This window comes from Malus domestica, chromosome 02 (genome assembly GCF_042453785.1).
Source record: "Malus domestica chromosome 02, GDT2T_hap1".
NCBI lineage: Eukaryota > Viridiplantae > Streptophyta > Magnoliopsida > Rosales > Rosaceae > Malus > Malus domestica.
Genome location: NC_091662.1, coordinates 5,306,328 through 5,318,527, shown reverse-complemented (window position 1 = coordinate 5,318,527; position 12,200 = coordinate 5,306,328). Strand labels below are relative to the sequence as shown.

General features: G+C 35.8%; 1 protein-coding gene across 1 annotated transcript; it reads right to left on the bottom strand.

Moving 5' to 3' along the window:
* Window positions 1-4,749: 4,749 nt before the first annotated feature.
* On the bottom strand, window positions 4,750-7,793 carry LOC103449848 (phosphatidylglycerophosphate phosphatase PTPMT2-like). Its single transcript, XM_008389171.4, has 7 exons — window positions 7,457-7,793; window positions 7,082-7,307; window positions 6,350-6,472; window positions 5,927-6,020; window positions 5,739-5,821; window positions 5,534-5,623; window positions 4,750-5,387 (listed from the first exon to the last, which is right to left on the bottom strand). The coding sequence occupies exons 2-7, from the start codon at window positions 7,283-7,285 to the stop codon at window positions 5,121-5,123; spliced, it is 861 nt and encodes a 286-aa protein (XP_008387393.1). The 5' UTR covers window positions 7,286-7,307; window positions 7,457-7,793; the 3' UTR covers window positions 4,750-5,120.
* Window positions 7,794-12,200: the final 4,407 nt, after the last annotated feature.

Genomic DNA, 12,200 nt, shown 5'->3' with positions numbered 1-12,200 from the left:
CAGTTTTATATTTTTGTTAAATAAAATTGAGAACTTCTTTGGTTACCATGTCCAGTTCCCAAAAAAATGAAAATTGAAAAATCAATTCAAGTCAAATTTTGAAAACTCAAAATAGTCGCTTTCAATATTTTTATTGAAAATTGAAACATGAAATGATTATCAAATAAACCTTACGTACCTAAACCCTCCCTCCAACCTTTTAGTGTCATTTCAAATTAGTCTCAATTTTTTTAAATATTCCAAACAAATATCTAACCTACTGAAAATGTTAGCTCCAATTAATTATTTCATTAAACGTACATATGGCAACAATGAGTCCCACTTTGTAGCTTACTTGTAAAGTAAAAACTAATAAAATAACTTAATAAAAGACATGAAAATGAAAAAAATAAAATATAAATTAACAAATTCACATAAAATGAGAAAAAAAAAACTGAAGATCGGAAATATCAAGCCCCTGCCACTTCAAGCCCACCTACGACCATCGAAACCCTATCCCAACCTTTATGTTCAAAACCCACCAATTGGTTCAGCTTCCAATTCTTTTTTATGGTTGGTGAAGATGATGGTGGCCACATCATGGTAGTTCATAACGTTTTAGCAACCTTCATGACCTTCTTCTCAATGTTGGCAACTTGAGTTGTAGGTTGAAGTTGATGGTTGTGCATTGAGTTTGGAGTGATGACTTGATGGGGTGGTGGTGGCCGTTAGTGAAAGCTGTGAAGCGAATTCTGCGCATGGGTTCCAAATTATTCACTAGTGCGAAGAGATTACAATTGTCTTGAGTGCTTGCATTGCTCTAGAACCTAGATGTTTTCCCATTATGAAAAGGAAGTGTGCTTTCTATTTTTGTTAGGATAGAAACTTTACTCTGTTGGTTCCCCATGCCACCAATTAAGTGGATCCCTACTAAACTCGAAAAATTAATTAAGATAAAATAAATTGCAATAGATTTTATGTCACTTCTTGAAAGTGACAAATGAAATATCTCCAAATCTAAGTGGAGGTTGCATCCTAATTGATCTTCTTTTATGAAAACAATGATATCATTTTTGGTGGATTTTCGAAGTCGAAATGCATGGCTTTTATGCTTTTCTTAAAGGTCGTTTAGTGGTTTTTTCCTATTTTTGAACTACTCCACTAAAAAAGGAAGTGAAAATGGGGTTCAGCTAAAATAATTTTCTTATTTGAAATTAATTTGGAATCTTAGTATAATATATAGTAACATGAAGTTCACATTTTTAGTCGGTCTCTCCGTTCTTTAATTTGTTACTTGAAAGCCTTCTTTGTTGCTTTATTCTTTTCCAGATTCGAGCGTTTTCAGCAGTATTACAGAGTAAAGATATGCTTCTCCCTCTCTTAGCTAGAGAGAGAGAGAGAGAGAGAGAGAGAGAGAGAGAGTAACGTGCATGCGATCTTTATTTTCATGGGACGTGCATGAAAATTGAAATAAAGGTTAAAACAACATGGAGGGTAAGCAGCTTCATCGTAGTTTCTGAAGAGAACAAAGAGGGAAACCAAGAATGAAAGGACAAGAATAAACTTTTACTGTCAAAATGACCAACACCTCCTGATCGAATCCGTATTCCGAATTACCCTGATTATACAAATACAAAGGCTCTGAAATATATGTATTTGTTAAATTATATAAAGTTAGTTTATGAACTTGTAAATTGGCATGTCCTCTCTAGCTCGTATATTTATCGAAAACAAACTAAAAATACCCGGCAGCACATATATTCATACGAATATTGTCCCAATCTAGCTAGTACAATATATGTGTGTGTGTATATATAGTTTATGTGCTATTGTATCAGAATAACATCTGGGGGTATATGGCTATATGAGTTGCAGCTGGAATTCAGCACTGTGCTGTGTAGTGCTAGGGTTCGTTTATATATCAGTAAAAAAAACACACTAACAAAATGGACTATATGTGAATAGAAGGAAGTGTCTCTTTCCACATGCAAATATAAAAATGGAATAAAAAAAAAAAGGAAATACATGTATGCGTGTGTGTGTGTCTTGTTCAACATCAACCTCAAAAGGTGATATTCAATTCTTTCGCTTTGTGGAAGCTTTTGGATGCTTTAATCTTTTGGGTAGAGATAGATGGGTAAGAAACTGAGATTAGTATCTAATTATTGGAGTTTAATAAGCACTGGTAGGGTTAGCAGTAGCAAGTATATATATTGGTATTTCTTGTTGTATAGAGATTTGGTCCATAAAGAAGTTGCAGAAAGAATTATGGGTGGTAGGTAGTGCAAGGACGAATATCACAACATGGCCAAACTCACACTTTTTGGGATATATTCTTCAACAACCCACCACCTCTTTTGATTTGCTTTTCAGTTTTCATATAAAACACGCACACAGAGACACACATGTATATGGTCCACTACTGCGGCTAGGCTCATATATATCCTTATCATTTGGGGTCGATCTTCAAGACTATCTTTAGTATGGAGGGTTTGGTAAGCATATTGTGCATGGGTGCAGCTCTTAAGCAACTACATACTCTTTATATCTTGAGGATTTAATGACAACTTTTTATCGTAATTTTACCTTCGTTTTGTTTGATAAATACGGTATTGGGTAGGAAAATTGGAACTTTAACGAAAAGCTTCCGGTATTATTCATTTTAACGAAAAACCACATTTTTACACTAAAAAGTCAATTCTGGTAATATTCACTTTACCCTTTATTTTGTCCTTATCGTTAAAACTCAAAGTTTTCAAGTCATTTTCATTAATTTTCCTAGGAAAATTTGAATACAGAATAATCATCTTAACTACGTGAAGTACAATGCTCTAACTTTTTTTTCATATTAATTTATATATTAGGATAGCATTCCATCATGTTGTGAATATGGTATCATATATAAACAATACAAATATGGATATTAGAATTGTGATGAAAGGAGTAACAACACAAATATGGTTTGTTAATTTACGTAAAAGCTCTGCAACCATGTTGTAAATATGGTATCAGATATAAACACCAGACATTTGTGTGTGTATATATACCTATAGAAAAGCTACAGAAGCCGGCCGTGCCGGCTAAAGTTGCAAAGGAGCTTTCTTTGAAAAGCAAATGAGGGCCCAATTACATCACATCAGCTTAAGCTAGACAGGTTTTTATAAGTACATGAAGATTATATTCACATATCTTAAATTACTTCTTTCATATCCTCTTATTTTTTAATATTTTTCTATCAAATGCTAGTGGTGTGTAAAAAATATTAAAAATTAAAAAATTAAAAAGATTTGAAAGAAGTAATTTGAAATGTGTGAATAAGTATATACATATTCCATATGCAAGTTGTACGGACGAATTGGGTAGATGAAATGAGTGTCCTATTGGACAATTAACAGAATATGTAGGCCTTATCCATGTTTAAAAAACAATGTTCTAATAATAATAATAAAATAATTGTATATATGCTAGGATAGGGTTTGGATAAGAATGAGAAAAGAGTCACTACATATAAACTGCCAAACGTTGAGTGGTTATACGTATGTAAGACCATCGGTAAGGATAAATTTTTCAATGTATTTGGAACACAAGTTTGTACACATGTTATTTTATGAGTATCTTTTAATTTGTATAATAACATACAGTGTATCACTCAGTATTCTGGCACACTGAAAAAAATCTCTCGTATGCAAACAACGATTGGAAGGAAAACATGTACATGTAGTGGAAAAGAGTTCGAAATCAATCATATGCCTCTTTTGAAAGTTAAGCAACTAGCTAAAGAAGAGATGCATTAATATGTAGCATAAATTACAAACTGCAATGAAAAACGAACTAGTATATAATTCTAAGGGTATGTATGGAAGTGTATTTAGAATAAGTAATCCCTCCTAACAACGTTTGATAACAAAAGTTAAAAACCATTTTTGAATTTCCATATATCGTACTTCTTGGAAGCACTTGGAAGTTAAATTTTTTAACGTATCTATAACAGTATTGCTTATAAGCTGAAGTGCTTTTACATAAGTATTCCCAAAGATTTTGGTATTATTGGTTTGGAAATTTTTTGGTATGGGATCAGAATTTTGTTGGTTTGGGCACATACAAAATAGAGTATGGGGCCCTTGTTAGTGAAGAAGGGCTTTAATGGATGACTCTAATGGGCCTAGAATTGATAAATCACACAATAAATCACTACAAATTAACCCAAACAATCTATTAATAAAATGTAGCCGGACAGACAAGCCACTCATTCTGTGTAAAAAGACCAACATGGTCCAACTCTACAACTACAATAGTTGGCCATTGCATTCAAATAGAGGAAAATCTTAGGTTGAATGCAGGACCATATCATCCGTATGACACTTCTTATGACCAAGTAGAAGATAACTTTTGTAACCCATCTATGGCAAATTCTAGCTTCCTCAAAGACCACGTGGCATGCAGCCTTACTAACACGCCCCCTGTATTTGGTCCCACATACAAGTGATTGTTTTATTTTTGAACGGAACGCCATAGTAATAATGAACCTGTTTTGTGTAAATCATTCTCCGTATGTAAGTCATTCTCCATATACAGCCGGTCGGACAAAAGTTTGTCTCCATACCATAGTTTATGGCACCTCACCCTCCCAAAGACCTGCCGCCATTCAGAACATAGACATCAGCCGACGTATAACAGAGACAGAAACCTTCTAAAAATTTGCAGCCTCTTACACGGTTGACATAAGCAGCTAAAGCAAATAAAAATATAATCTACCCACAGCAACAAAGGTTAAAAAGCAAAATATTGGTCCTTTAAATGCAGTGCAGCAGCACTACATAGTGTGCCATGGGTACAAACTAGGAACACTAACACAGAAGAAAATGACAATAAAAAAGGAAGAAAAATTGATGCGCTGTAATGTACATGTAGAAGCTCCAATACATTCCTCAGCCATTGCCATAGTGCTATACAGTATACACAACCTTGAAGAAAGCTGCCGAAACCTTTTTTTTCGTTTTTCTTTGATTTCTTCATTTACCTTTCTCCCTCTCGTAAACATGATGCAGCCTGAAACACCGGCGCTTCATAAAACTTCTATTTATTCATGCTCTTCTCTACAAGCAAACAACGCTTGACACTTGCATGATGTGTGCGAGAGCTCAGCAAGCACGTGGTTCCGGCACAGGCAACTGCCTCGTGACTGGTCCACAATTTCCGGTGACTTTCAAGGATGCAAAAAGGAACGATAACCTAGCTATCATGGGGCTGGCTTTCACCATTTTAGAAACAATTGCCAACTGCTTACGAGCAGTGTCGTCGTAAGTTCCATGGTACCCTTCAAGATCAGCTTTGGTAATTAAAACTGCATCTCCTGAGGGAGAACATGCTGTGGTAGTTGGTCCGCATCTGCTGTATTCTTGAACAGCCTGCCAAGAAACAGCAAAAAATGGTGATTGAGGTTATGGGAATGGGAAATAATAAAACCAGTTGGCAACGATCAAATGTTTTAAATGATAGAAGATTGCAGATAATAACAAAATGCATAAATATAAGAGATAACTACAATACATACCTTCCATTGTGAGGGGGCTAGCAGCACACGAGGTCTTCTAGACCGAACATAGTCCAGGGCTGCAGATGGTATCATGTTCTTGTATTTCACCTACAGAAAGTAAATCAATTCAATCCTATGATGTCCTAAAGGTTGAAAAGGGGTCATCATCAGTAACTCTTCAGTTAACGCAACCAGCTAAATTTTGAAAGCAGGAGATTGTTACCAAATAGCAAAGCACGATAGTTGTGCTCCTTCCCCGACCAGCTTTACAGTGCACGTAAGTAGTTTCACCACACGATGCATTCTCTGTGTTCGGGAAACCAAGGTTACAGAATTAAGTTAACAACTCTACCAATGAAAGCTAATAAATTACAGACTAGCAAAATCTTGAAGTACAAAAGGATCACTTACTGTGAATGAATTCTACAGCTCTGTTGATATCAACAAATGAAGGGGCAAAAAGATAATCTCGCGTGGGGATTACTAGATGGTCAATTCCATGGGCCTGAAAACCATCAAACATCTTAAACGAATAAGTAGGATCCAAATAGACAAGATTTAAATGGATTTCACTCGTCTTATTGGGAGGATAATAAAGCTTCTGAAAACAAATAGAAACAATCATTCTAATTTCAAATCTTAATCTTTAGGTTCCTCTTCTCATATATTAAAAATTTAAAACACATAACGGTGAATTCAAACTTGCCCATTTTTAGATATTTTAAAAACATATTTCTGTTGGAGGAAAAAAAACTTGAAATAATGATATTGTTACTTATATTATCCAAAAACAAAAGCCAAGAACATATATATATATGCAGAGCAGTCACGCACACGATACAAGGATGTTGGAACCAAAGTTTCGTAAGGTTCATTGAGAGTGATCACACCACCAACACCCAGCCGCTTCAACTGGGGAACATCTTTGGGAAATGGAACCGCACCAAGCAGAACAAACTGAAAGAACAACACCACGTATCCATTAAACACCACAAAATGAGCAAAGAAATACATTCTACCCAAACAAGTACATCTCTCACAACAAAACCTAGATGATATTCATACATATGATATACTCGGCCTGTTCCAATACAATATTAGAAATTTAACCAGAGATGTTCAAATATGTATTATAGCAACAAGTACCCATTTAGTTTCCAACAAAAAAAAACGAGTACCTATTTCTGTCTAAAGTCCTGAAAACATGAAAATTTCAATTTCTTAATATTTATCCATCATTCAAATTCCAATTGATTGCCAAGAAAGTGAGAAAACTGACTCTAGGAAAACAATTAATCCCTATATGAAGCCACATATCTTCGATTGGAATCACAAAACAAAATTCTTACAAAATTGATAAATCCCAAAAACTAGTTTCCTCTCTCGAAACCAATTTTCCCAGAAACCAAACAAATCGTAGCTACATAACAAAAATAAAAAATAAAATCCGCAAAAAAAAATTTAAAAAAAAATCAAATTTTATACGCTTTCTAAGTCAACAAACAGAGGATTAACTAACCCAATTCAGAGAAGCAAATAAATTGACAAAATTCGAAAGAGAAAAACCTGGTCAACTTCGTCCCACCATCTGAACTCAGCCTCCATCTTGTTCCGAAGCACATTATACAACAGGGTCGGGTAAAAAAGGATCCGCGCACCGGCTCCAACAAGCGCTCTCTTGGCTTCGTCAACCCTAACTACCTGCCGCCCGGAAACGGCGTCGTTCCGAACGCCGCAATCCCCCTCCGCCTCCAACTCCTCGATCTTCATTCCGCACAGACAACAAATAACCCTAACCACCAGATCCCAATTTAATGAGAAAACACAAAAGGTAATCAAATCCCCAAAAGATTCCGGATTTCAAATTTCCGAATCCCTAATTTCGCAAATTGGGACATAAACTTCCGGAAAAAAAAAAAGACGAAAAAGAAATTTACATACTTGGGGATCAAGGAGCGGAATTGCCAAACACTGGCAAATTGGGGCCGATCCGGAAGGGAAATTAGGGTTTTTTTGGGGGTGGGAAAACGAAAATTAGGGGGAATAGAGAGGTGGGTTTCTAAATTTGGGGAGTTAGAGAGAGAGGGAGTGTGCACTGTTAACTTAGATGCCAAGCAATCGGATTTAGTGTGCGAATAATTTCTGGTAACTGAAATTGGAAATCTTTATATAGTCAAAATCTGGGAATGGAGGTTGTGGTGGTTATAATTGGGGCTGGCGTTTGAGTTTATTACGTTAAACCCCCTCAAGGTTTCGCGTCTGACGGAAACCTGTGGGTAATCTTAAAATGGACAAGTCTTGAAGTTTTAAACCGTCTTTAAAATATCGTTATCGGTGGAAATATTGATAGGTAAAAATTTGTGGAAATAATAATAGATGTATCGTATATCGATTGTCTTTGATAGAAATGATAGAAATTTGCTCAAAAACATGGAAATTTAAAAATATTGTTTAGGGAAGTCATATAAAATCACAACACACGTATGAATCAAGAATTAATGATTAGATACTTTGTAAACCACAAAAGTATGTGATATGTGAAAAGAAAATTATCCTTATAATGACAAGTAATAAATAAATAAAGCATTTCACTAGGAAGAATAAATTATACATAACTTAATTGAAATTTTTGTCATGAAAACAGCACAAGTTTTATTGAAATAAACTAATACTATAAAGAAAGAAATTAAAAAAATAAAGAATGCATAGGCTCATGGATATTTCTTGCAAACGTTTTGCAAATTGTCTGCAAACACTGGATTTTCCTGAAAATATAAAAAATATCGAGGAAATTGACTGATTTCCGGAAATATCCCTCCTTTCATATCTTTCCTAAATTTTTGGATATTTCCGTGAAAAATATCGAGAATATCTAGGATATTTCAAACACTGGTTGTAAGTTAAACACCATGGAGACCCAATTGTTAAGGACGAATTTTCAAGTTCGTATTTTGCACGACACATAATGGGGTGATTCTTGGCATTGGTGAATCACATGATGGCTAAAGGAAACTACAAAACCTCCATGAGTTTTTTATGTCACAAAAAGATGGACTACGGGAACAAAGTCACAAATTGCTCCTTTTTATAGAATAAACAAAGTAAAGGAAAAGAAAGGTTAATTTATAGCCCTTTGGTAGGAATAATAATTAGGGTTAATTTCAGTTTACTATCCTAAAGTTACTTGATTTTCAACATTTGATGCATTATGTTTTTTTCATCCCAGAGTGGTATCTAAAGTCATAATTTTGGGACACTTTCATACCTCCGTTAAGGTTGTTGTTAAATCAATCGTTAACTGGTGACGTGGTGCCCACGTAGACAATAATTGGGAGCCACGTGGATTAAACAAATTATAAATAATATAATAATAATTATTATAAATAATTAAAAAAAAAATCGTCTCCTACCTCATCCCATCCCCCGACCCTCATTCCCTCCCTTCCTTCTCTTATATGCACCCACCCAATCCTCCTCTCATTCCCTGCAAATCCACCCTTCCCCTTCCATCTTCAGTCGTGTGTCGTCAGAAGGAAGGGTGGATGTATGACGAGTCGAAGAGGAGATGAGAGGAGGGTTTGGTGGGTTGGTGCAGATGAGAAAATGGAGGGATAAGGGAGGAAGGGAAGGTCGACGGAGGTAGAAGACGACCAAATTTTTTTTTTTTAATTTTTAATTTCCATGTGGACCCCTTAATGACATGCAGCGCCAAGTCACTGTGAACATGAAATTCACGTCATCAGTTAACGGGAGACTTAACAACCAGAATAACGAATATATGAGACTGTCCTAAAATTAACACTTTAGGTATAACTCTGGGGCGAAAAAAAACTTTATGTACCAAATGTTGAAAATCATGAAACTTGAAGGTAGTAATCTGAGATTTACCCTAATAATTAATTAGATGCATGACCGTAGGAATAATAATTAATTAGATGCATGACCAAGAAAATTGTTAAGGAATTAGTAATATGTTTTTCTTTATTTGCTTAAGTTAATCTCGAAGTCAATTAAGCTTTTTTTTATTTTGATTTAATATCCTATGAGTAAAGAGTGTAACACGTATTTAGACGTCGATTTGCCTAATTGACTATGAGTTGCATTTCAAATAATCTTATAGTCAACGCTTGTAATTCAAATTGAAAAAGAAGCAATATTTCACTCCTTAAAAGTTTTTGTTAACCGTGTATAATGGTGTGGCATAAAATTTTAGAAAAATTATGTAGATTATTTTAATTTATTTTTGTGTTTATTTTAACTTTAAAATATTTAAATTCCGATAAATAATAAAATATTACACAACCTATCTGATTCTTAAACACAAGTTCATACACATATGCACCACATTACAGACAAAGTTGTTGGCGTTGAGTCCAAGCTACTGCAGTTCATTCGTGTGCGAGCAATTGGGGCGTGTCAATGGGTTACTGGTGGGCCAAAAATGGGCGCGTACACACGCACAAGTTGGGGCCTGCTTATCCCAGACTTCAACTGTGGGGATAATCTGGCCCGAAATCATTTTTTTCTCCCCAAAACTTATTTTAACCCAATTATTAGAAAAGTATTGAGGGAATTTAAAGCTTAAATCGTAAGGATGTGACAACCCGTCCCTAACTTTAAAATTTTATTAACTTTAAATGAGTGAATTGACAAAAATGCTTAGAGGTGAGATTGTTGACTTTTATTGGCCATCTCTTCGTGACATGTACAAGCTACTATTTTACCGTATTCTTGAAGTACTCAACGATACGAACACGTAGACGCAAACGGAACGTAATTTGGAGCTATAATAAATGAGTTATTAACAAACGAAGTAATGGGCGAAATGGTAATTTGACCATAATCTGGAAGTGCCACGTGGATGGCTGTGATGGAGAAAGGAAAGAGATGGATGGCTGGGATTGAAAAAAAAAAGGGATTGGGGGCTGCCCAATCAGAAATAAATGATGAAGTGGGAGGCCAATTAGAAGAAGAAAGAACATGAGGAAAAAAGAAGAAGAGAGGTTGGCCGAATCGAGAGAGGATAGAGGAAGGATAGTGACCAATGGAGAAAAAATGAAGGAGAGAAAGGAGAGGGGAAAAATGGGAGGAACCAGGAGAGGGGAACAACCAAGCCAAACCGGGTCATCCCTTGACCCGCGGCCCGACCTGGTGGTAGCCATGATTTTCGACACCTTTTTAGATGATTTCTCTGGCGATTAGAAGCCATACACCACCTGAAATTGACCTAGCACCCCTTCCTCTTCCAATTTCATCAAAACTGAGTTAAATTGGCCTTGAATTCATGATGAACTCACCAGCGAGTTCTTGGGGTGTACGGTTAAATTTTGCCATTTTTCAAGGTAGTACAGTCAACCACCACCATCAAACCACTTCTCGTGAGGTAAGGAACAAAGCCCAAACAACTATAGGGGCGGCGGAGCACCGGAGGTGATGGATTGAAGCCACCTATTTCTAGGGTTTCTGGCGAATTCGAGGGAAATTGGGATTTTTCCCGACCAAATTAGGCTTGGCCACATGTATGAAACTTGCTCCACTCATTGAAATCTACATTTCCGTGAAATTTGGTAAATTTTGGAAATAGTTGAACTTTCTAACGTGTTGGGGCGATTGGCTGCCGGGTGCGGCGGCGCATTGATCAAGACCCCACCTGACCATCCTAGGCTAATTTGATGCCCTGATTTTATAATTGACATCCGTTTAGTGAAATCCTGATGTTTTGAATATAGTTTCGTAATGGACCGCTTAGTTGGTCGCCACTTGGTTATTATATGAATGAACGATCTGACCGTTGGATCGGCATCAAACTTTAATGCATGATAGTACATAATATTTTTGGACATTAGGAACTTACGGATTGGGAATCCAACATACGAATCTTCCCTAATTGAATTTCTAAAGATTGTAAAATCCAACTTTGATCGCTATTTGAATTTGTGATTGGCGGAGATCCGACTGTTGGATCTTAAAGAAGTTTTAGTATGTTGTTCTAGAAGCAGAGTGTGGATTTTGGAAAGTTACAGATCGGAAATCCATAGGTGGATGTCCTAGATTGACTTGTGTAGGGTTTTGGACCCTCTTTAGCGTATTTCGACGCGTTGATTCCGAATTCGTCGTCCGTTTTCTGAAGTTCGACCGTTGTATGATAGTTCCTTTATTAGCCATATTTTGTACGAAAACGTGTAATTTCATTAGCACATTATCTTTACCTAAATGGTTTCGTTTCTAGGCGAAACGGATTGCAATAACTCTCGATGCTACGAGACGGGTTCGATTCGACGACATGATCTAAGTAGGTATTTTCTTTGATATATATATTGGTTAGTTTCCATATATACATTTATAAATAAATTCTCTACGTGATTGTCATGATTAAACTTACGTTTATAAGAATGCCTTATTGTTGGGAAATGATGAGATAATTCTACGGGATGCACATGTAAGCTTATTATAAGGGGATGCCTTAATTATATTTATGGTCATGAATAGTGTGATATTGACTAGCACCCGATATGATATTTTTGCTTATGTGAGATTATGTGTTATTGGTTGTTATATGTTCAATTACGCAATATTGCGACGTATGGCAATCTTGTGATTTTGTAGGCTACGGTAGGTATTTTCATACTATACGCAGTATGTATATTTTGGAAACTATACTTGTTTTACGGCGAGGGGTTACAAT

Coding starts and splice junctions, on each gene's coding strand:
- LOC103449848 (XM_008389171.4), bottom strand. CDS start 7,285: ATGAAGATCGAGGAGTTGGAGGCGGAGGGGGATTGCGGCGTTCGGAAC. Junction 6,473..7,081: donor GGTGGGACGAAGTTGACCAG/GTTTTTCTCTTT, acceptor TTGTTCTTTCAG/TTTGTTCTGCTTGGTGCGGT. Junction 6,021..6,349: donor TTCCAACATCCTTGTATCGT/GTGCGTGACTGC, acceptor GATGGTTTTCAG/GCCCATGGAATTGACCATCT.